The 25,714-nt window shown below is 36.1% G+C and overlaps 4 protein-coding genes across 9 annotated transcripts; 1 reads left to right on the top strand and 3 right to left on the bottom strand.

Annotated features, from left to right (window-relative positions):
- Positions 1-626: 626 nt before the first annotated feature.
- Positions 627-4,419, bottom strand: LOC126692021 (pentatricopeptide repeat-containing protein At5g03800-like). Its single transcript, XM_050387423.1, has one exon. It carries the CDS (start codon positions 4,326-4,328, stop codon positions 1,566-1,568), a length of 2,763 nt encoding a protein of 920 aa, XP_050243380.1. The 5' UTR covers positions 4,329-4,419; the 3' UTR covers positions 627-1,565.
- Positions 4,420-6,556: 2,137 nt separating this feature from the next.
- On the top strand, positions 6,557-22,890 carry LOC126692017 (E3 ubiquitin-protein ligase UPL7). Of its 6 annotated transcripts, XM_050387420.1 has the most exons (16): positions 6,557-6,724; positions 7,249-7,371; positions 8,103-8,343; positions 9,490-10,082; positions 10,813-11,593; positions 11,690-11,811; positions 11,893-12,227; positions 13,337-13,615; positions 13,706-13,958; positions 15,228-15,398; positions 15,477-15,569; positions 16,158-16,265; positions 17,245-17,361; positions 19,805-19,894; positions 20,040-20,136; positions 22,415-22,890. In XM_050387420.1, the coding sequence occupies exons 1-15, from the start codon at positions 6,701-6,703 to the stop codon at positions 20,121-20,123; spliced, it is 3,414 nt and encodes a 1,137-aa protein (XP_050243377.1). In that variant the 5' UTR covers positions 6,557-6,700; the 3' UTR covers positions 20,124-20,136; positions 22,415-22,890. The 6 variants fall into 6 exon arrangements, with proteins under 6 accessions (XP_050243377.1, XP_050243372.1, XP_050243373.1 ...); XM_050387415.1 differs by having other exon boundaries at positions 10,813-11,811; XM_050387416.1 differs by having other exon boundaries at positions 10,813-11,811; positions 22,387-22,890.
- LOC126692020 (alpha-mannosidase 2-like) lies at positions 20,416-21,030 on the bottom strand. Its single transcript, XM_050387422.1, has one exon. The coding sequence runs from the start codon at positions 21,028-21,030 to the stop codon at positions 20,566-20,568; it is 465 nt and encodes a 154-aa protein (XP_050243379.1). The 3' UTR covers positions 20,416-20,565.
- Positions 21,772-24,213, bottom strand: LOC126692019 (GDSL esterase/lipase At5g03820-like). The gene is made up of 5 exons (XM_050387421.1): positions 23,806-24,213; positions 23,586-23,716; positions 23,227-23,460; positions 22,403-22,658; positions 21,772-22,127 (listed from the first exon to the last, which is right to left on the bottom strand). Exons 1-5 carry the CDS (start codon positions 24,041-24,043, stop codon positions 21,937-21,939), a joined length of 1,050 nt encoding a protein of 349 aa, XP_050243378.1. The 5' UTR covers positions 24,044-24,213; the 3' UTR covers positions 21,772-21,936.
- Between the last annotated feature and the right edge of the window lie 1,501 nt (positions 24,214-25,714).

Genomic DNA, 25,714 nt, shown 5'->3' with positions numbered 1-25,714 from the left:
CAGAGCCACAAAATGGCCATATGACCATTACAATAATACAAGGCCATCTGCATACCAGACAATTATGCAGAAGAAAACACAAGGCCGTGGCAACACACAAAGCAGAAGCTGGTTCTCATTCCAGCAATTCTGCAGAAAATACAAACAGCCAGAGCCATAAACTGCCTATGACCATTACAATACACAGTGCAGGAGCTAGTTCTCAGTCCAGCAATTATGCAGAAAATACAAACACAAACACAAAGGCCAGTGACAAACATTACAAAAAATGGGGTGCAAAATTTGTTTAATGTTAATAGTTATATTTCTGCTGCTTTATGAATAAGGTATTGAAGAAGAGTTTTAGTCATGGCTAAGCAATAAATCAGATCCAAGACACAAGCATGAAAGAGGAGTAACATCCAAGTCACTTGGAATAGTAGATGTAACAAACAGATCAATAGAAGCCAAAGTTTGTTTCCTCCATTTCGGATAAGACAACAAAGGCACACAAATTGGTAATAGACATCAAGCTTACAAACTCCAGCATTGGTTAACATGCTCAAATGGTTCGTGATTGTAAATTGAAAGCAAATACAAACACCACTAAGCAAAACAAGAGCACCAAAAATTTAAGGCGTAATGTGTCCATTTTAAATGAGTGAAAATTATCACTAAAGATCAGATATATTATGATTTAAAACAAACACAAAATATACAGCTGAAAATAAATACAGGAATCACATTGCAAAAGAGGGGGGAAAAAAAAGACATGCTACCTGTACAAATTATGATCAGGTTGCCCTTCAATTCTGCACCATCCAACAAAATAGTTCAAAATCATGAATGCTAGAGCCTTTAACTTTTCTAGAAACAAATTTGAAATCTCAAACACTCCCTGTATTACAACTTATAAGAAAGTGGAGAACAGGCAGAGAAGAGCACACAGGACACAGCACGGCCAAGCATAAGCCAATTCAACCCTCAGGTATCTCTCTCTCTCTCCCCTCTAAACTATTCACTTCTCATTATGTAATTTTCTCTTTTGTGGTTGTGCATATGATATGTGTATGTTGGTAATTTTATCCAAAATATTTTCAAACCAGGCCACCATCATTTCCTCCTTTTCCGTCCATTTTGGGCAGATACGGAAATGTGCCGGGTAGAAATACATCACTCCAATCCCCCCCCACTTCCTCTTCACATCTGTAACCAAAAAGTGGAAATTGCTTCCTTTCCTTCCCTATCCTTTCCTTTCTTCCCTCTTTCCACCATTCCAAACAAAGTGTTAATGAGCTGCCAATTTTCCCGTGCTTAGTGGAAGTGCAGTGGTTCACAGCCATAGAGAATGGGTGCATGGGACAGTAGTAGTGGAGTGATTAGCAATAAACCAGATCCAAGACAGAAGCATGAAGTTATATACAAGACCATTGTCAGTAATTGAAGATCTATTTACTCAAATATTTCTACTGAATTTCTTCTATGGAAAAAATTACACATATATATACAATTTTTTGACAATGGCTTGGTATTTCTCAACAATAAGAATGGAAGTTAAAAGGTTGTAAGATACAAGGTGAGGGGAATCACCAGTAATCTTTGCATGAGCACTGGCCATTAGAAAAGCAATGAAACCCTGAAGAATCTCTTAGAAATATTTCTCTCTTGGTAACAACAGAAACATGCTTCAAGAATGTGTGGCAGTCCCCACAAAGAAGGATGTTCTTCACAATCCGAATAGGTTTTCCTGGCCTGCTCATTAGAAGCCCATAAGTTGCTGCTAGTTTTGCACTGTGATTGAACAAGAAATCCTTCTTTTGATGCTCCTCTACATCATGAAGAACAAAGCTTGTGTCTGGCACATACCCAGCTTTTAGACATTCTAAGATCAGAATTTCTAATCCACTATAGATGTCTTTTGTTTGGGGATGGGATTTGTCTCTTGCATAGAAAAAATGTATCTTGTTCTGAAAAATGATCCAACTTCGACCTGGGTGTTTCCGGAAACCCATTTCTCTCATATTCTCCCTAACCATTTCAGAGCAATGCCATCTCCCAGATGCAGAATACAGATTTGATACAAGTATGTAGGTGGATGGATCTTTCGGCTCGAGAGCAAGAATGCGCTTTGCAACCCGTTTCCCAATAGTTGTATTCAAATGGATTCTACAACTATCAAGCAAGGCTCGCCAAATAGAGGCATCAGGCTCAAAAGGCATTGTATTGATCATCTCCTCTGCTTCTTCGAGTAGACCCCAGTAACCCAAAACTCCAACCAAGGATGCATAATGGTCTGAAGAGGGCTCAATGTCATAAACGCTTTTCAATGATGAAAAAAGGCTACAGCAATCATCAACTAAATTGGAGTTAGTGTGTCTGTAAGCTGAAATGATCAAAACAAAGGTAACTTTGTCTGGTTTCGTGCCCATCTTCTTCATTTTTGACCAGAGGGCCAAGGCCTCATCACCCTGTCTGTGGAAAAGATGCCCAGCAAGCAAACCATTCCAGGAAACTGTGTTGTGTGTAGGCATATTATTGAATATCTTAATTGCATCATCCATGTTCCAACACTTAGAATACATGGTAAGCAAGGCATTTCCAACCATTAAATCAGATAAAAAACCAGATTTGAGAGCATGGCAATGTATTTGCTTTCCCATGTTATGGTATCCTATATTTCCACAGAGACCAAGTACTGAAGTTGATGCAACTTCATCCACAACCATTGTTCCTTTGGATTGACTAATGTTGAATAGAGAAATTGCCTCATCTGGCTGCCCATTTCGAGCATAACCACATATCATTGATGTCCAAATCACAGAGGTATCCTGGTCAAATGACCACCGTCTGAATATCTTTTCAGCATCTACCATCTTTCCGCACTTTGTACACATATCAAGTAACGCTGCTTCAATACAAGCATTTGACTCAAAACCAATCTTGAAAATGAACCCATGAATCTGCTCACTAATTTTGCGATCCATGAGCAATCCACAAGCACTAAGAACACTTGTCAAAGTGAATTCTGTCAAGTCTACACCCTCCTCCACCAATTTTATAAATAATTCCAGTGCCTTTGACCCTTGGCCATTTCGACATAATCCTGTCAAAAGAGCATTATAAGAAAAAGAATTCCTTTCTGGCATCTTATCAAATACCTCCACAGCCAACTCCACCAAGCCAAAGTCCATATATGCGGTAATCACTTCTGTCCAAGTGATCATATCTCTTATGGGCATCCTCTCAAACAAAGCTGTCACGTCTTTTACACCCCCACCACAGTTAGTGTAGAACCCAATCAATGCATTGTTGACACTCAAATTAGCCTCCAGCCCTATCTTGATTGCATGAGCATGCACTTCTCGGCCTTGCATTAAAGAAGAACTGCCGGTACAAGCGGTCAAAAGAGTAGAAACTGTAAAATGGTCTACTCTAAGCCCATCATTTCTCTGCATATCACGAAAGAATTCAAATGCCTTATCATACATAAACTCACTTACCATACACGATATAACAGTATTCCACGACGCAATGTCTCTGTGCAGCATTTCATCGAACAATTTGAGCACAAATAAGAAACACCCACATTTACTATACAACCCCATAAGCGCATTCGAAACAAAAACAGAATCTTCCAAAAACCCAAGTTTGATTATCATAGCATGAACTTGTAAACCCAGTTGTAAATCCAAAATCCGAATGCAGGCAGTCAAAATTGCAACAAAGGTATACTCGTTAGGCTCAATACCTGAATCCCTCATTCGAAAGAAAAGCTCCACCGCCTCGTGTTCTCGATTCGACTTCGAAAACCCAGATATCAACGCCGTATAAGACACCACATTGGGGCACGAAAGGCCGAGGAAAACATTGTAAGCTTCAGATAGAAGACCCAGCTTGAGATATGCGGAAATGAGAGCATTGCTGAGATGGGTGTGCTCTTGGAGCTTGGAAATGCATGCGTGGACAGCGTTCACGAGCTGGGCATCGCTGTAGCGAGCTGAGAGGCGAAGCAAATCAAATAAGGTATCAATGAGAGAGTTTTGTGCGTCGTTTGGTGAAGAAGAAGAGCCATGGGAAGCTTCGGAGGGCAAAAGGGTTGGTGTTGAAGGAAGAGGTTGGGTTGGGGAAGTGGAGAAGTGAGGTTGGTGGTGGTGAGTTTTGCGAAGCTTGAAGTTGGAGAGTGAAGAGAATAGTGGTGGTGGTGGAGTTTTGGGAAAGAGGAAGAATGGACTATGGGGCGGAGAGGAAGAGTGAAGAAAGTGTGGAACAGAGTAATAAGAAGTGGCGGTTGCGGTGGTGGTGGTGGTGGTGACAGTGAGAGAGGGAGAGGATTGAATAACGGTGGCCATGAATTGTGAATATGCAAGGCGCCAACCATAATCTCCTTCCCTATCCAAAACATTTGGATGTTCTCATGTTCTGTCATTGCCATTGCGACGCGCCTTCACAATCTCTCATTCTCTTTTTCTTTTTTTCTTTTTTTTTTGGCATTATATTAATAAGTATAAATGTAAATTCCGTTGTCATGAAGTTTTGGAATGCCAAACAAGTATGAGACACTTCAAAACTATCCAATTTAATCTTTAAATTTAAATCGGCCCATAAGAAAGAAGAGAAAAATGACTAAGAAGGCTAATTATGTTTAGGTAATTATTGCTAAAGATACAAATTATTTTACAATAATTTGATGTGGCTTAGCATTTGCCAAATAATTATAGGCAAATAAAAATGTGATATTAATATTTAATAATGGCCCAAATTAGAAATAGTAAGAATTTACCACATCAATAGTTTGTAAAAATGTTATAAAATAGTTTATGCATGTAGCATTATTCCTAAATTAATTAATTTTGGACATAATTGGCATTAACTCAAATCTCAAAAAAAAGTTAATGGAATTTATCCTACATTTAAAGAAGAAGAGCTCTGGTACCTCTAGTAAGGGACCTTATAAATGAAGACACCAAAAATGGACCTTCGCTAGATGTGGCTTTGTAGTAAGAGTTCTCGTATCAATTCTTATAATAATTGGTAGGAGTTGAGCAATATAAGTAGTGGCGTTTTAATTAATGTGTTATGCACACAATGATAGCTACATTAAGATCTTGATGGTACACATGGTATTATACATTTTTATCACGTTATCTGAAGCTGATGGATAATGAATCCACGTCACATTTTTCATTCAGCAAATAAAAAAAGACACCAACAATGGGATAGGAAGCTAGTACACTATTTTTGAACGAGGGGCTATAGAAGATATCTTAAGAATTCATCTTGGCAATGTAAGTTCGCAGAATAGGTTGATATGGAAAGAAGATAAGGGTATGTGCTTTCTCAGTAAAACAGGGTTCCAGTATACCTTCAAATTGGTAGAGTGGGGAACATCGACCAAACATTCTTCCTACCTGTGCTAACCTATGCCAGGAAGAAAAAAATCAGCATGGATCCAATATTACTATCTGTTGCTAACATTCCTATGGGATTTTCCCTTTCACAAGAAATGTATGAGCTCTAGTTAGAGGTAAACTACAAAATGTGTATTAGGTGATCGAGATTTCATAGTCTAGCACAAGAAATGGTTGAGAAGTTGTTTTTGCATGAGACATTTGACCTATTTGCTTTAGGTATGTCATGGTTGAGTTGTTTTCTTGTGGGAAACATGACACGAATTTAGCTGGTGGTTGTGCATATGTCTCCCTGTTAGCCAAAATGTTTGAATCTTCCATTTTAGGGTCCTATTGCTGTATATATTTAATTTTTAAATAAGATTTCTATCTTCAGTTAAAAAAAATAAAAAATAAAAAAATAAAAAATAAAAAGAAGAAGAGAAATAGGAATAGGGAGAATTATTATTATTATTATTGGGAATTATATTAGGCCTTATTAATATACTAAGGCATTAGGAAGGGCACATAAAGTGCAAGATTGAAATAGAAAATTTGCGTTGAATAGGTGATCCTCCGTAACACTACATGTCTTATCATAAGAGTATTCACATTTATTAATCAATAGTTCATTAAATCATTTAAATAAATAACACAACTATTAAGTAAGTCATGTGATTAAAAGTATAAATGAATTAGCTTTCAAAATACTCTGTAAAGAGTTGAATAAATTTTAAATTTATCATCTTTTGGGTGCTCTTTCGCATTCAATAACTCATAGTTTAACATCTTCATCACTTAAAACTAAAAGGTAATTTCACACCAAAATTTTGAACCGTTGTAATTAAAAACATAACTAAAGTCCAAATTGTAAACTGTATTTAAGAATTTACTCAATTTTTGTTAACAAGTGCTTGTGGAACCATCATTTGAAAATAGTTTGCTATTTTTAATAGGTTTTTAAAGAGAACATCCAGAAGTTGTAATTTTTCAAAAATAGTTTTTGTTTTTAATTTAGTAAAATCAATTTTTACCTTAATTTTGGTATAGTTATTGAAAGCCCTCATTGACTTTTCTTCTCAATTATCACCAAAAATATTTTAAAAAATAAGTACTATTTGATAATGTTATCCTTCTCCTTATCAAATTTGCCCAAAAAAAAAAAAAAAAAAAAAACATAAAACAAAGTATAGATGCGCGTAGGAATTAGGAAAACAAGGAATGTACGTAAAACAAAAAGGTTGTCGTTGACGAGATACAGCTCTAGAAGTTTAGAAGCGAATGAGATTTTCATTTCATAGCTTCGTTTCATAAATTCTGCGACTTCCACTTCCATGGACCAAACTCGCAAGCATCAGGTACACTACACACACTCTCTCTCTCTCTCAGTGTCTTTATTTCTTTCGTTTTGTTAATCAACCAACCCATCAATCTTCTCGAGCTCCATGTTTTTTAAAATTTTTCCAAAATTCACTCTTTTTTCAATTAACTTGTTCTGAAATAAAGCGTTTTTGATCGTAATTCGTGATGATCAGCGCGCACTACTGCTGTTTCTTCTTTAATTTCCATTACCCACTTGGTTTTTATTACTGGGTATGTGTTTGTTTCCTTAGAAATTGTGGAATCACAGAAATTGATAAATCTTCATGTTTAATCATTTAGGATTAGAGAAATCGGATACAACTAACTGACATATTTGACTTCATCTTTGCATTCCCTGCAGACCAAAATAACATGGGAACACATTACACATAAATCATCATTATTCTGTTACTTTTGTGTGTGTGGTTTCTTATTTGGTTCCTCATTGATCACTGAGCAATTTGAATTATAATTTTGAATTGTCATATATTTCACTGTTGGTGTTTATGGGGTTGATCAGGTATCATTGAGGGGAGCGAGTGTGAAGGAGATTACAAGGGATGCTCTTCTTGAGAAGGTATCTCAGGAAAGAGAGCTACGCAATTATGCCAGACGAGCTACCGCTGCTGCTCTCTTTATTCAGGTGCATTTCTATTTACCTTTTAATCATTATTATTATTAGTAATAATGAGTTTCATTAAGAAAGGGCAAGAAAGGGTGCAATCCCAATACATGGGATGTATAGTAGAGATTTTACCTTTTAATCATTAATTTGGTCCCTTGACTCTATTCCTGCTTTTGGTGGCATGGAACACATACTGTTATTGGATGAATGACTTATATGATAAAACAGGACCAAAAAAAAAGTCTTCATTGTTTATGAAGTTCAGCATTCCACAATGCAATTTCCCATTAAAAACCCAAGAGAGTAAGACTAAGGTTGTTATGCCGATACTCTTAGGTTTATAAGGCTTTGATTTTTTCTTCTACAAGAAAATTCAATAAAATAAAGGACAACTGTTAGTTTTTTGTATAATATTGCATTCACAACACCAACATCATAGATGAGGCTGTAGAAAAATTGGATCCATCACTGTAATAATTGGGATAACTCATTTGTGCAAATTTATCAAATCCCCACTTCAATTTTTTTATTGATGTAAGTTGTGATTCTTGTATATCCCATGAATTGCCCACTCTTAAAGTTGAATTGTTCATTAAGGACTATGAAAAATGCAAATGGAACCATAAAAAATTTTGTGGGGAAACCAAACCGACCCCCCGATTTGCTCTTGAAGCCCCAATTTGTGTCAAATCTAGCTAATAGCTATAGTTGAAAAATGAGAAAATGACCTGGTTTCTTTGCCTTCATAGAGAGTCTGGAGGCGCTACAAGGTTACAAAGGTGGTTGCTTTGCAGCTTCAAGAAGAATGGGAGATTTTGTTGAATCATAATGCTGGTGTGATGACAGGAACATGGATTTCAAATGCTGTGCTGAGACCTTTTCTTTTTTTTACTGCATGTTTGTCAGTCCAGCGTCAGAAGATCCAAGTCAGAGATATAGATTGTATGCAAAAATGCTTTAGAATTCTGTTGGAAAGCTTGAACTCAACTGGTATGCCAATTCCCTAAATCTTATCTACTGAATTTATTGGTTATGGCTTCAGATGCTTAACTTTATTTTTAACTGTGTTCTCCTTACCAGCTGTTGAGTTGAAAATTCCAATAACTTCATTAAAAGCTGTTACATGTTGTGGGGTTCTTTCATCATTTGGTCATCACATGGGTCTTGGATATCAAGTCTTAAATGAGTTAAACAATGAAAAGGCTATTGGATCCCTTTTTGTCTCAGCTACCAATGTGGAAACTTGTTTTTTGAAAATGAAAACCTTTCATACTATGCACTCCTTGGAGTCTTACTGTAGAGAGCTGCAGATATTTAACCTTGACAGACCTCTACTCTTTGCCCTTCAGGCCCTAAGGAAATTCGGTTGTCATGGATTAACCCAATTTTTTAACATTCTTTGTTTTTCCTCAAGTACCAAAGCAATAATTTCTTCCCCCATTGAATTTTCTATTAAACCCAAAGTTATGAATTTTACCCTAATTCTGATTTTCTGGGGATCATTTGAAGAAGTTATTTGTCTGGAGAAGTCACTTTCAGACCCCATTAGAGCTTGTAATAGACGATGCCCAATCGGGACAAATATAAATTAATTATTGGGTATTAAACTGGACCTATTTCTCTAATTTTAGTATGAAAAAATTGCATTTGTGTTAAACGTTTTTCTGGTTGGTTTTTGTGAAGTTTCCAAACTAAAGCTCTATGAATCCAAATATGTTGGAATATTCACATGTGAGTAGTGTAGTTGGTTAATTAATAAAGTCCCACATTGGATACTAATGAGAAGAGTAAGTGGTTATTATAACATAATTGAGCTCATACCTATTGGGGGGCTTAAGCCTTTTGGGTTAAAGTGGTGTCTCTATATGTTATATTAACTACTCAATGAGTCTCCTCGTGTTGTTTCTCTCCCCAACAAAATAAATGGTTTTTTTTTTTTTAAGCCAGTTGCTTTATTAATATTGTTTTCTGCTATTATTCCTTGCTTCATTGATCTGCTTTATTATAATTTTGGTGTCCCTGAATTCTTAAAAGGCACCTGCTTAATGCCCCAGTCCTTTTTATTTTCTTTATTATTTTATTTTAATATGCCACTATTTGGTATATAGCTGAAAATTTTATATTTTTATGGTCCAGATATAAAGGAAAACTTTTGCTCCTTGGCCACCAGTACCCTTGAAGAGAGAAGAGTATGGGCTTTTCAAACACAGAAGCTGATTTCTCTCTGCCTATTTATTCTTTCAGAGTTTAATAAATCCCACACAGGGGGTCAAGATATCATTGTTCTTACCTCCTTAGCAATGCGTCTGGTTGTTTTCCTTACTGATCTGAAAGGGTGGAAAAGCATTACTGCTGATAATCGTCAGGATGCGGATATAGCAGTGAAGGATTTAATTTGTTTTATGGGGAGTAGTAAAAGTGGTATTTACATATCTATTAGAAGATATATTAATACATTGGACGTTTCTTTTTCTTCACAAATAAACAATATTGCCCAGACAGATGATAAAATTTTGATCACTGCAAGTGCAATAACTTTAGCTCTACGCCCTTTTCACATGACAAACTCAGATACAGATGGCCGAGTCATGTTGGATGTACATAATGCTGCTGAGCAGTACTGTGTGTTTCTAGTTACAATTCCTTGGCTTGTTCAACGTCTGCCAGCTGTTCTTGTACCTGCTCTAAAGCACAAGTCTATTTTGTCACCATGCTTCCTGACTATACTGGTAAGGCTCATTAGATTTGGAAGAAAGAAAAATTCTGTGAGATGTATATCATGTACAGATGTACTTATGTTGATACTTATCCATATTGCATTATATTTAAGTAATTACTGCAAACTGATCTGTAGCTGAGACCGTGATTATAGAGGTATTATTTTTATGGAACTTTTGATTTTATAAATAAGCTATGTGATAAATTTATTTTCTACAACAAGAAGGAAGATATGATATGCACTACCATTTGCTAGTCAAATTTTAAAACTGCTGCGAAAGAGATTCCTTAAAAACTAGTCGCCCTACTTATTTGCCTTAAATTTTGTAAATATTATACAAACTGACATTTTGAAATGAGACTATTTCTATACTGTGGCTTTTCTTGGCACTTTATGTGTTATATACGTGTGTGTGGAAATTATTTGCCTATTGATGTCCAAGTGCCTCAATGCCCTCGCTTGGATCATTTAGTATTTTGGAAACTAGATTTGCATGTAAAAGCTTGTGTTATATATTGCTTTGCTTCAATCAATGTGTATATATATATATATATATATATATATATTTTTTTTTTTTTTTATGTTGATATTGCAATAATTTCTATTTTATAATTGGGGAGCATTATTCTTCAATTATCCTCAAGTCAATTAAATCTTAATTTTCTCGTTGATATAAGTTCTTACATATTAGTATGATTCAAACATGTGGGGACTGATCAAACTATGGCAGGCGTTGGCAGATCTTGAAAGAGAAAATTTTAACTGAGATGTCGGAGATGGATCAGTCAGAAATTCATTCTTCTTCCAAGGTCATTCCACCGGTTGGTTGGGCTCTTTCAAACATTATATGCCTAGCAACAAGGAGTGAGAATGATTCTGTGGATCCTGGCAGGTTTATTCAAGGTTTAGACTATGCATCATACGTCCACGTTGTTATCACTCTTGCAGAAAACTTCCTGGGTTGGCTTGAGAATGTAGAATGGATGAGGAAGGAGAAGCAGGATGACCTAATTGATGTATCCGCAGAGCCCATTGATACAATTTTGCACGAAACTGAGAGGATGCATGGTTCCTTAAAGATGTCATATATGGATATGTTCAGGCCTATATGTCAGCAGTGGCATCTTAAAAGTCTTCTGGCAATCATAGACACGGATTCCCATACTCAGAGTGCTGAGACTGTGCCACCAAACAATATAGAATGCTTGAGGAAGTTTGAACTGCTTGATATTGCATATTTTTACTCATACATGCTTAGAATATTTACAGTCTTTAATCCCACATTTGGCTCGTTGCCCGTTCTTAACATGCTATCTTTTACTCCTGGATTTCTTGTAAATCTGTGGGGAAATTTGGAAAGTATTCTTTTTCCTGTAAGCAATTGCATTACTGAAAATAATCATTATCTTTACGCTGGTAAGAGTTCAGGAAAAGAAAAAGGTGGAGTTTTTGTGAAAAAGCAAAAGGGTGCCAATAAGGATGGTGCTAATAAGTGGGTCAATGTACTAAATAAATTTACTGGTAAGTCACAAGCAGACGATGATTGTAGAGATTTAATTGATGGTCTTCCTAGTACTAGCCCAGTTAATGAGGACTCTTGTGATGTATGGGACATAGAACCTTTAAGGTGCGGTCCACAAGGTATTTCAAAAGATATGACATGTCTGCTTCATCTCTTCTGTGCCACGTATTCTCACCTGCTGCTAATTCTCGATGACATTGAGTTCTATGAAAAACAGGTAAAAGCTTTTTAGAAATTTTTTATGGTCCTCTTGAATTTGTGGATGATACTTATTTTAGCATTTCATGACTTGAACCAGGTTCCATTCACTCTGGAGCAGCAACAAAGAATTGCTTCAGTGCTCAATACACTAGTGTATAATGGCTTGTCTAATGCAATTGGTCAGCAGACTAGACCTCTTATGGAATCTGCAATCAGATGCTTGCACTTAATGTATGAAAGAGACTGCAGGCACCAGTTTTGCCCCCCAGTTTTGTGGCTTTCACCTGCTACAAAAAACCGGCCTCCAATTGCAGTAGCTGCCAGAACTCATGAAGTTTTTTCAGCTAATTTAAGAGCAGATGATGCTTTGACTGGTCGTAGCATGGGTTCTATTATCACTACTACTCCACATGTATTTCCTTTTGAAGAAAGGTAGGAACATAATTACTACAATGACTATTGCTGTTCTGCAAGCTTCACAACTAGAGTTCTATATGTTTGTGGGCCACCCTTTTTAGCTCTCAATTTTTTGTGGTTCTCAATTTTTTTTACTGATTAGTCATTCTTTCTATTTCTGTTCCAATCTACTTTTCTTCATTATTACAGTCTCTCTCTCAGAAAAGACCTGCCAAATTCCTTGAAATCAACTTTTGTATTGCTGGACATGGAGTCTCTAAATGCATGCACAGAAACGACAACAAGAAATCCACTATTTTCTTTTTTTTTTTATAGGTTCCACTATTTTCTTATAGTGTAATGTGTCTCTGAAGACCAATTAAGTTTGACAGTCGTACTCCTTCTAGTTGCATATGATTTTTACTTGTATGAGGTTGTGGATTGTAATATGTCGTAGCTTTTTTTTTTGTGATAATATAATGTGTAATAGCTTTTGACAAACCAGTTTTCTCTTTGGATATCTCAAAATTTTAGAATATAAACATGAAATCCATCTTTTGGACACTTTGTAATTTGCTACCAAAGATTATGGTGAACCTTGCTAAAATGGATTCCCTGTTTGTGGAGCATATGTGCATGTGTTCTTATGTGTGAGTGTGTGTAGGTTTAATCATCTAGGAAGGAATCATTCTTTAATCTTATGTTTCGTGGTTGCAAGCACACATGTGGGGTTGCATGAACATGGGTGGGCTTTTGGGTTAGTGTGCCATGGCAAGCATGCAAACACATGAATATAGATATGGATGTGGGATCAAGGGTTGCATGAGTGTTGGTGGGTAGGTTTATGGGTGTTATGAGGGCACACGTGCATGCATGTAGGATTTATGGGCATGCGTGTGTGTATTTGTGCATTTCCTATTCCCCCCCCCCCCCCCCCAAACACCGGGTTTCCCTTCCCCCGGAGGAAGTGGATGCCAGTTAGCTAGCTGTTTCATCACACCTTTTTGCTAACTATTAGCTTTTGAGGTTTGTGTTTTTCTTTCCTATTGATATTAAATATAAGAAACTAATCTATCCGTTTCAATTATGTTCAAACTTAGAAGTATAACAAAAGATGCTACTTGACATGGTTTCCATCTTGGCAGAGTTGAGATGTTTAGAGAGTTCATCAAGATGGATAAAGCCTCCCGGAAAATGGCTGGTGAAGTTTCTGGACCTGGTTCACAATCGGTTGAGATAGTAGTTCGTCGGGATCGTATTGTTGAAGACGGATTTCAGCAATTAAATTCCCTGGGGTCAAGGTTGAAGTCATCCATCCATGTTTCATTTGTTAGTGAATGTGGCCTCCCGGAGGCTGGTCTGGACTATGGTGGATTGTCTAAGGAGTTTTTAACTGATATATCAAAAGCAGCCTTTTCCCCTGAGTAAGTTTGAAACTATGTATAAACTATTTTTGTCTTTCTTACATTGTTGTCTGCTTTTCCAGAAGTTAGCTACCTTTTTTGTTGTCTTAGGTATGGTCTATTCTCCCAAACCTCAACTTCAGACAGACTTTTAATTCCTAATGCATCTGCAAGATATCTAGAGAATGGTATCCAGTTGATTGAGTTCCTTGGAAGAGTTGTTGGTAAAGCTCTTTATGAAGGAATTTTACTAGATTACTCTTTTTCACATGTTTTTGTACAAAAGCTGCTGGGCCGATATAGCTTTCTTGATGAACTATCAACACTTGATCCAGAGCTCTACAGAAGTCTCATTTATGTGAAGGTAAAATCCCTTCTATTATAATATTTTATGTAAAAATGTAAATACATACACACAGATGTTCTTTTCTCTTCTCCTTCAAATCCTTGCAGAAGCATTGATAAATAATTTGTATGACTATGAGCATGAAACTCTATAGAATTAGTGCTTGGTGGCTAGGTTGAAATATACAACTGAGCCTTGTGCTTCAGTTGCATTCCTAACAAGGTATGAGGAAATGTATTCATAGAATAACAAAGTTGATGTGCTTTATGGTGCTAATTGTTAGGCAACCTAGAATTAACAAGATGTGTCAAGTAGGAAGATTTTGGGGTGGATGAGTGTACTAGCTGTGGTAGATGATATATGAAGTTCACAACTTTCATGACAACTGAGGAAGGGAGCATTTGTTCGTGGCTATATGACTATTGATAGCGCAAATCAGAGTATGTGTATCAGCTGGCAAGGAGATGGATGATACAAAGATGACGTTTTAAATTATAAAGAACTTCACCATCTACTGGAATGTGGTCTTTCGCAATTCAAATTATTGAGACAAGAATTATTTTGTTCTCTCAATCTTTTTTTCCCTCCTGAAATAAGTTGAACAAGATTCTACATGTTTACTTGATGTGGCTAGCTCCTTCCCAAGCTATATGATAATTCATTTAAATGCATCTTAGGACCAGATATTGTGAATCCCTTATTATATAAAATTTTTATTTATATGTGGTAATGAGAGATGAGGAAATAGAGTGCAGGAATGGAGAATGAAGAATTTAATTATTAGAGAAGAGAGGTGAAGAGAAGATAAGAGAAGTCAAAAGAGAGGATAATTGAGAAAAAGAGAGAAAGAGAAGGGGTTGGGGGGGAGGCAACTATCTTCCAATATTCTTCTATGAGCCCCTCTATTTGTTAACATATTAAGACTTGGATTTCCACTTTTAATAGTGCCATGTCATCCATTGTGGATCACACATCAAACTATTAGAATCCTTCCTGCATCATGACCAGTAAGGCATTATTGATTGCTTGGTTGAGCCCACTGAAGGTGGGCAGTCTCTCATTTCGTAATTATTTGGATGTTCTATATGAGTGGGGTTGGGCTTGGGGATTTACACATTATACTTCCGTTCTTGAGTTTCTTAATTCTCTTAGTTTTTCAATTTGATTATTTGTAATTCTTTTTGATTCTTTGAGTTCATCATCATGAACATGAAGTAATGATCTTTTTCAATAAAATTCCAATCTTACTTTTTAAAATTAGATGTTTTCTGTCTTTTATGCCTGCAGCATTATGATGGTGATGTCAAGGAACTTGCCCTAGATTTCACAGTTACCGAAGAATCATTTGGCCAACGGCATGTTATAGAGCTTAAAGCTGGTGGCAAGGATGCCTCTGTGACAAATGAGAACAAGATGCAGTATGTTCATGCAATTGCAGATTATAAACTTAACCGACAGGTCTGTCATAGATACTGCATGTTGTATGGAAACATATCTTCTTGACTATGAATTTACCTTGTTTTTAATAATTTGCAGATATTGCCCTTTTCAAATGCATTCTATAGAGGGTTGATTGATCTTATATCACCATCTTGGTTGAAGTTATTTAATGCAAGTGAATTCAATCAGGTATTTTGAATCTATATGTGCATTTAATACTTTTCTATCAGATGATCTCTAGCTGCTGGATATGGTTCTGTATGAATCAATATGAGATCACTTGCTTCATTTGTCATCCCATGTGCACTGCAATCCTAGGCTTAATGCAATAATTAAGTCCGACTGTTAGGTGGATAATCTATTCCGGTCTGAAGTCTCAGATCTTTCTTGTTACTTTCTGAGGTTTACATAGTGTGCTGTTTAGTTTTGTTTGAAAATATTATCAATGGAATTTTGAGAAAGATTTTAGTCTTTGAATGAGCAAGTATTTGATGGATTTTTTATAAACAGAGATCCCCTTAAACCCTGGTTAATGAGAAAGAAAATTACTGAGTTTTCTTGTTGAATTGCTTTCTATAAATTGGCACTTCAGTTCATATGACTTGATAATATCGTTGGATGACTTCATTAGTGTTTCCCAATTAATGATTCCTTATGTTTTCAAAATCTCTCCCCAAAACCTTTTTCTTCTTAAATGACTCTGGGTTTCGTTTAACAAACTTTTCAGAAGTTCATTTCATTGGTCAAATGCTGATCCTGCATAATTACCATATGCAGTTGCTTTCAGGTGGAAACCATGATATTGACGTTGATGATTTAAGAAATAACACACGATACTCTGGTGGTTACTCTCAGGGAAGCCGGACAATTAAAATCTTTTGGGAGGTATTTGACTTCAGAATGGAATTTGAATGAGCTGATTTTTCTTTTGTTTGTTTTCTTATGTTCACATTTTTCTTAGTCTTCCATGCTACCTATATTCCAGTTCATATTTGATGTTTCATGTACTTCCAACCCTGTATTAGCAACCTTCTCATGTCTGTGCACAAATAGTCATTTTTAAGGAACGAGAAAGAATTAGGTATATAGTTTTTTTCCCTTTTTGCTCATTAGAGAAAGTAAGGGACCCAACCGGTATTAACAACTAGATTTTAACTTCTATGGTTGGCTAGTAAACACTAATTTTCTCTCCATTGTTGGATATGCTTGACTTTGATTCTAATAGATGTGCAGGTCAGCGAAAAAGTAAAGATACAGTGGGAATTTATATGGAAGGCTCTAAAATCAAACCTACCCCTTAAGCTATGAGGAAATGATGAATTTAATCATTATTCCAACGCTCCCCCTTAATAAATGGGATCCAACACATGAAACTCATGTTTTGGGCCCCATTTTTGAAGTTTTTTTTTTGGTCGGCCCAAGCTATCTGATCTATAAGCTTATGCACACCAACTAGCATATATATATATTGGTCCTCTTTGTTTGGATAATGTTTAATGAATTAAAACTTCTAAATTATGCTCGCCTGTATCAGAAAACTTATTCCTTTCTATAAAACTTGTAACATAATTAGTTCTTGTCTGCATGACCAGGTAGGAATTTTGCCATGCTATAATCCAATTATTGGATTTTAGATATCTTTCTTTTTTGAATTCCAGATTTGCTCATATCTCTAAATTTCTAGTTTACACAATGTCTCCATGCTGGTGTCATGTTCTTTTATTTCACTCATGCTTTGAATTCCCTTCACCCTGCATTTAAGTTGATTCTTTTTGTATTCTTGTCTTAAAGGTGGACCTTGGTTGGGGAATTCTATAATCTTTTTTATGTTTCCATTGAGTTTCTCCTGATTATCGTGTCATAGGTTATTCGAGAATTTGAACCAAAGGAACGTTGTATGCTTCTTAAATTTGTGACCAGTTGTTCTCGAGCTCCCTTACTTGGGTTCAAACACTTACAGCCAACCTTTACTATCCATAAGGTATAATATTGATCATTCATTTTCTGCATATAATTTTACAAATTTATTTTTTCTAAATGATTCTGTCACCCTATTCCTCTTTGGTGTCTGCATTGAACATAATTAGGCATTTGTGTGTACCCTTTTTAAATCTTCAGGTGCTCAAGATTGCTTTTGGCTTGCTTTTCACGTTATTTTAACTGTGTTTGGGGTAGATGCATATTTAAGATTGATTAAACTAGAAACCAGAAGGAGACTGAGATATTCTTTATTAAGGTCCAGAGTACCCAAGCACCTTAAGTTTCTGTGAGAATAACTGTGCATGCTAATGGGGTGCCAGGGTCATGTGTGTAAGTTAAAACTGTAACTATATTCATTGGAAACTATAAAAACCTAAGATTAATATTCATAGAAAATGTGCAATAGATAGGAGCACTTTACTTTCCATTGATTAGTAAGGGGTATGGCAATTAGTACCATGTCTAAAATAATAAGTAGCCTCTTGTTCATCCCATGCATGTCCTATTTCTCTCTCTCTCTCTCTCCACAGCGCATTCAATATCAGATCCATTTTTCACTTGCAGCTCTATATTGAAACATATATTGAAGTAGGGGTGATTGGCATCTTTAACCTGATTAAAGCTTTAACTTACAATTATTATTTTTTTTTTGGTTTTTGTGTTTTTTTCTCATAAGTTTTTATATAAATGGCATGAACAAGCATAACACTGTGGAGGTCGGATATGAGAAGTATTTTAGCCCTTTATAGTGTACCATGTGAGTGTCTCATGAAAATTCTGAAGATACATTCAAGATGCATAATTGTTTGCTATGCCGACCTTGCCACTTAGGGCTTTGGAATGCAGAATTAGTCACTTAGCTCTTAGGAATTTTGAATGGGAGAGTAGGACTTGTAATTTATATCAGACATACGGATTCTATTCCATACAGTGAGAATACTTCATGATTTGTATGTCATGATAGGACTTTGCTCATGCTGGACATTTTTTTCTTTGGAAAGAAAAGGAGAAGGGGGATGGGGGACCATTCATTGTGCTGTACAGCTGTTGCTGATCACAGGCACTTAAGTTATGGTTCTGGTCAGCACTGTAGCAGTTATTTAGGGGTATCGTTTTTGCTAGTAGAGCTAGGGGTTTTTTAGGATGTTTGACTTTCTATTTATTTTTATTTTAGCTAATGTGTATGGTTAGGATTAGATTTAGTTAAGGGCTGTGATTTAAAGTTACTAGGGTTTTAGGAATCAGTCCTCTTATACATAGAGTTTTATAACATCTTCGTAAGACAAGAGGCAGTCCCTACTGTACTTCTTAGCTCCTGCAAAATAAGGGAAATGAGCAAATAATTGTAATTTCTAGAACTGTTGGATTCCTTTAGTTTGCCATAGTTTTGACCTTTGATCTCACTCCATCATGAAGTAATAAAGGGGTACTTCCCTTATAAGAGCTTCCGAACGACAGCAGCAGGACTGTGTTGTGGCTAGGTGATAGTTTCCCTTGTATAAATGTTAGTTTTGGTGTATACAATGGTGTTCCAGTTTTGCTAATAGGTGGTGTTACTTGTGCGTTGCACTCTATTCTTTTGATGAAATAAAATGTTCTCATTCATCTATAATAAAAAAACGACAGCAGCGGAATTTAATCCAAAATTAGTTTATAGACTCAAACCTCAACCATTGTTAATGAGCTCTACCTTCTACCATAGTAAGAGCAAGGTGGAAGATGAGGTTGTAGATTCAAGACCTACCAAATGAGTAACTTAACCCACCCACTCACACCCCCCCACCCCCCCCACCCCCCCCCCCCCAAAAAAAAAATAAAACCAACTGTAGTCTGACCAGAAGGAATTAAGAGGGTGTTGGGGAACTGGCAGCTCTTTCATGACAAATTTAACTACTCTAGATTTGAATAAAGGGGTACTTACCCAACAGCTGCCTACTTATTTTGGTTGTAAAGTCACCAATCCACTGTTTTGAAAGACTTCAGGTGGTTAATTAATGTTTTGTCTAGCATGGCATGCCTTTGTAGGCAGCTATTATGTTTTTGGTAATTTGTAGGTTTTACATTCTATTTAAATATTTGTAGGTTGTAATTCAAGGTACAAACATGATTGTCTTGTTTCTGTGACTCTTCTTACCCTTGGTATTTTGTTTGATTGGGTTGACTTGCTTCATCCCCACAACCCTCCCCAAAAAAAAAGTAAATGAAAAAAGAGAAATGTAAAAAAATAAAAAAATAAAATAAAATCTAAGAATCATCATCATCAACAACAACAAAGCCTTAGGGGTCAGTCACATCATCACATGTATATTCCTAAAGAAGAAGACTAAGAAACAATAATCAAAAGAATGAGAAAGGAAAACTATCTCAATCTAATCGATCAAGAACTGCCCGGTATATGATGTTATATAGGTTTTTTTTTTAATAAATTATATGATCTTATATAGGTTGCATGTGATGTCCCTCTTTGGGCAACAATTGGAGGCCAGGATGTGGACCGGCTTCCATCAGCTTCGACCTGCTACAATACCCTCAAGGTACTATTGATAAGGCCAAAGTTGCCCGTTTTAATTTATTAGCATACATAGCAAAGCATCAATATAATTTTTTTTAACTCCTTACTTTTATCTCATCCAACCACTAAATCATGTGCATGATTCTTTTTCCATTTGATCCTTGCAGCTTCCAACATACAAACGTCCAAGCACTTTAAGAGCAAAACTTCTCTATGCAATCAGTTCCAATGCAGGATTTGAACTTTCTTAGGGATCTGATTCAGGTCATTTTTATTTGCCTCTAGTTATATAGTGAAACTAAACTGGATTTGATTGCCATTGATCTTTAGGACTTTAAATGCCAAACAAAAAATTATCTTCAATTGGTTTATTTCGGATGCAAGTGTAATTTTTTCATCTTATCCATGCCTGATCTCTAACTTCAAACCTAAGGACCATTGGGGTTTACAATATTATTTAAAAAATAAATAAAAATAACGCAATTTTGTGCATAAACAATATATATATATATATATATATATATATAGAGAGAGAGAGAGAGAGAGAGAGAGAGAGATGGGTTCAAGTTACACATTTTCTAAACCATTGGATTTAAATAGATCCAACGGTAAAAAAAAGACAATCATTAATGGTAATATTCGGATTAGTACCTCATTAATTATCCCTTATTTATTGCATTCCATACCTCTCTCTTAACCTAAAAAAGTTGCTCTTGCATTCAGTAGAATCAGTACTGCAAGCCCCTTGAACATGTAGAACAGATTCATTGGCTCATCAGCAACACTGATGAATTGTGATCTGCCCTTCTGACAGTATGAAGAATCCCAATGATACCTTTGTAAGATCAGAACAAACCTAGGATCTTCAACCGGGGTCTGAGAATATTTTGAAGGCCAAGGAACCTTAAGGCCCACAATATGCAAGTCACATGGTAAGGGAGCAGCTAAAGGAGAGAAGGATCTTGGGAGTGGCTGCATTGATAAGTCCTGTGCCTTCTTTGCAATGAATGCATGTAATGGATAGTTCAAATGAGCACCAACACGATGAGAAAGAAGAGAGGGGCTCAAGGGAAAAGGATTGGAAACCGAGCTTAGAGTGGTGGAAATGTTGGATTCCACAAGGATGTGGAAGACTACATTCATAGGACGATTATCCATCACTCCTTGCCCAATTGTCTCTTACCAATTGGCAGTCAAGCATAATCTCTAACCATCCCTCTTTATTTCAATAACTTAACTGGATTGTGTTGGTCTTTTTTTTTCTTTTTTTTATTCTGCCAGCAACATGGCGGTGGAGTGAGAGACAGAAGCATGCAGTGGAGGAATTTTTTTTTTTTTTTATAAACGGTGGGAAAAAAAATTAGAGAGAGACATACACTTTTTTGTGCTTTTTTAGGTTTAAAGATAGGTATGGAATGCAATAAATAAGGGATAATTAATGAGATATAAATCAAAATATTAGTATTAATGAATGTCTTTTTTTTTTTAGAGTTACACCAAGTATAACTTGAACCCATTTCATATATATATATATATATATATATATATATAATTGTTTTAGGTTTTTTTGTTTTTTTTTTTGTTTTTCTTAAAGAATGCTAATGTCACAGCATGCATTCAATAGAATCAAGGATTTCCATGGCATGTTCTTTTCAACAACTTAGCCTGACTAAGTAGAGATAATATACTCAAAACCCAACATAGCAATTTATTTGTGTGAGGATTAACACATAAAACTGTTTACTAAAGGGCAACTACCAAGTGCGCTGCATCTGTAGCTAAGGTGTTTACTTACCTCACACCTCTAGGAGTAAAGAACTTAGAAACTAAAACTAGCATAAGACCTACATAACCTTCATAACGTCTACATATAATGTGTATACGATCACAAGAGTGCAATTGTTTGAGAGAGCTTCTTTTCATTGGCTTATTGGGCTTAAAAAATAAGCTGGGAAAAAGTACAGTTGTACCTAGAATGTTATGCATAAGCTAAATAAGTTAAATAAAACAGATTAATTTCATTCTACCACTCATTCAGACAAAAGTGTTGTCAGCATAACTTTACTAGATGAGGGAGATTCCCTGCGAAAGTAGATCGCTAGCCAAGACCTTATTAGCGGCTTCAGAGGGATGGAATCCATCCCAAAACACATAATCTGTCGCATTGGAGCATGTCCCTGGTGACCTGGCATTGCAAAGCAGTGAGGTCTCTACTGTACCTGTTCCGCAGCAAGCTCTTCTTGATTCAAAAAAGCCTGTGATCAGAGTAGACAAATCAGTACTAGTTTTTTCTTCATTGAGAAAGCGAAAGATTCCTAGTGAAAATTGAAGTTTTCTTTAATGCATAATAAGTTAATTGTGACCAAACAATGAAATTCAAGAAACTGATATATAGGAATGTTATATCACATGATATCTGCATGGTAGAACCTAATGGAAATTTGAGAATTTTCTGCCTATTCACTAGTCAATTTAGATGATTTATATGCCACTTCAACTTGCTACTCTTTTCAGAGTGTATTACTATTACCATTGTCAGCAGGCTTTGTAACCATATCTAACAGAGGCTGGTAGATATCAAACACCACGAGCTTGAGACCGGGAAGTTTTTTCTGCAAACTTTGAGATGTGCTGTTTATCTTTTTGTTGAATGAAATGGCATCTTTGTTCAATCTTTCAACACACTGATTGCTTCCTAAGCCAAAAAGCGTGATGGCTGCAGGCAAACACCCTGTTGGCGGTAGGCCTGTCACGCCAATCCTCCTTGCCCCCAGTCCATAGAGGTTCTGTCATAATACTGCTCATGTTAGAAAAAAAGGAATTTGTTCTGTAGAAACCAAGGAGAAGAATTACTACTAGTTTCTCTTCTACATCAAATTTCTTTGAGGTTCCATGTATATTTCAACATTTATCATTATGGAATATTACTGTATCTTTTACTGTTAAAAGTGATTTTTTTGTATAATATAGTTAAAGCCTAATTTCTTGTTAATGGAACATAAACTTTTCTGGGTCCCACTTTTGAAGCATGAACCTCCAAGAATTTGGAGCCTCTGCATTAGCTTGTAATTTGGTTCAAGCCTCAAAAACTACTTATGGAAAATATTGCATGCCATCACCAGAGACATGATATTATTGAAACTTCCACTGATTCTATTATTCTTGTACATTTGTTTGGTGTTTTGTTAGATTTTCAATTATCCATTAAGGACAAAACTTAGGCATAGTTGCTTAGGTAGTGTGCTAGGTTACCAAGGTAAATTCAATCATGTGAATTCAAGCATACTACATACACAATTGTATTGTAATGATATATCATGAGTACAATATGATATTTATAATGAATGAAGGGACCTGAATGAAGGTCGAGTAAGATCTGATGAGGATGTCTGAGAATTGATCAGGCGAGTATGCTCTATAAAGGAGGGGATTGATATAGTAGTTCTGAATGAAATCACTGCTTCCTGCACTCAGGAGGTGGATTGCACCAGAAAATATGGATTTGGCTTTGGCTGATCCAACCATGTTCACAACTTTGGTCTGGTATTCCTGGTAGTAATTCAACTGCTGGCTCAATGAAATGGCATGCTACAAAACCAAAAGCCACCAAAGAAAGTCATTTTAGTGCTTGTGTGTGTGCAGCAAGATACCCCAAAAAAGGTGTGCAGAGAGAGAGAGAGAGAGAGAGAGAGAGATTTGGTATCAGTGTTTACATATAGCTGGGCTGTACTGTCATAATAACCAGAAGAAGCTGAGGCAAAATTGGCTCCGGTCAAGAGGTTCTTGCCAGTGGCTTCCTGGCTAAGGTAAGCAGGTGGATATGAAGTGAAACCAAGGAACTCAGCTGTGCATCAAATAAATCAAGCAAATACATAAGGCTCATTAGAGAAGAAAAAGAAGAAGAGGAGGATTTGAACTGTTGATGTATCTTACCAGTAAAATCTGTGGCAAGCTTTCCATTGCAAAATCTTCCAGTGGGACTGTGACTAACAAAGTCTCTGCCATAAGGAGGAAAGTTTGCCTTGACCAGTGTATAAAGGTTGTTATTGTTTCCCACATCAACCACAGAGTCCCCAAATATGTTTAGTGCAGGAACAAGAGGATCCCCATGAGCTACTGAGAAAACCACTACAACAAGAAATGAAATCAAGAGACAACTTGAGAACCTCATTTTTTTTTTCTTTCCCTTGTTACAAAAATGAGAATCACTAGAGTAAGAGAGACTGAGAGAGTAAGAAAAGAAGAAAAAAATTTAGAGCATGGAAGTGTAGAGGAGGCAGGTGGAGGGGAATTTAAGAAGGGTAAGTCATGTGAGTAAATGGTCAAAGTGACATAATTGTCTGAGACACGTTTGGCACCTATATAGAGTCAGAGCATTCACGGTGAGCTCAACAAATCTCCAATTTTTTCTTTAAATTTTAGTTAGCCAAACCCTCTTTCTTTCTCTGTTTTTTTATTCAATAAACTTATCAGCCCCTCAGCAAAATATTTGCAAAGTTACAGAAATAATATCTCTTCAAAATTTTTTATTCCTCAACCAGCAGCACTCTTTTTCTATAGTACATTAAGATATTAAAAAAAAAAAAAAAAAAAAAAAGAGTTTGTTGGATTGTATTTAAAAAGTAGGTAGTTTAAAATAGAAAAATGACTTTCTATCAAACTTTTGCTAAGAATTTACTGAGGGAAATGTTAATTCTCTAATGAGTTTTTCTTCTCTGTTGGGCCCTTTCTATCAAAAGTGACATCATTTTGTTAATTTTGGCGAGAATGTAGGAGGTGATCAAGGACTTAGACACTATAGAGAGTTTAAGAAAAAGGGACTTATTGCTTTCGGTCGCATCTCACGTTATGCACAGTACCCTCAATAATGAAGTGCCTTGTAGAAACTGTTCCCAAAACCTTATTTCCTTTCTCAAAAAAATACGAGGCATTATTGTTTATCTTTCTATGAACTGTACAAAGCAGCATTAACAATCTCAATATGTTCAAAGACGACCTTTTTGTGGATGTATTTACGTGTGGCCAACTGGCATGTTTGTTATGTGACATTGTCAAATTCTCTTTATGAAATTTACTAAATAGCAGGCAAGAATCATTTATGACAAACCAACCTCTTTATCAAACGTACCATATAGCAATGAACAACCTTAAATGAAGAACCGACTGAAAGTGTAGTAAATAGGCCTATCTTTAGGTGCCCTTTCTAGCCCTATCCCTACTTCCAAGGCTCACGGCTTACAAAGTCGGACCAACTTACCCATCTCTTTCTTTACTCAGCATCTTTGCCTAATTGGATTGAAAGGGGTTACTTGTCCCTTTCCATTCCACCTCACACTTGGTTGGGGCTTTGGGATCTTTCTTTCATTCTAGAAATGTTTAGCTAATGCAGACATGGGAACACTAGGCATTATGTCACCCTACTAAGGTAAGCTTTGATTAATTCGTGCGAGTGACACTTCTTTATTTTCAGTTTCATTAGTTGAGCTTTAAATTATGATGTACTCCTCAGTCCTTCTATCTCTTAACATAGAATTTGAGCCACCACCTGAGAAGGTGGTTTGATGGTAAGAAATTCTCATGAGCGTCGTCTTGTGAGTTCAAAGTCGTGGGTCGAGTAGTGGTATGCCCCATCTAGTACTCAAGTGGTCCCATGCCTGCATAATAAGGTTTAAATAAAACGAAATAATAAACACATCTACGAATTTTTTTTTCTTTTTCTTTTTTTCTAAGCCAAAAAAGTATTAGGAGCCTATAACATCCATATCATAAGACAATGTCGCCTTTTTTATTGTTTTTTCTGCATTTTTAATTTGCAAAAAGCATGTAAATCTTTTTGGTTATG

The sequence above is a fragment of the Quercus robur genome, chromosome 7 (assembly GCF_932294415.1).
Source record: "Quercus robur chromosome 7, dhQueRobu3.1, whole genome shotgun sequence".
Lineage (NCBI taxonomy): Eukaryota > Viridiplantae > Streptophyta > Magnoliopsida > Fagales > Fagaceae > Quercus > Quercus robur.
This window is presented reverse-complemented; position numbering and strand designations above follow the sequence as displayed.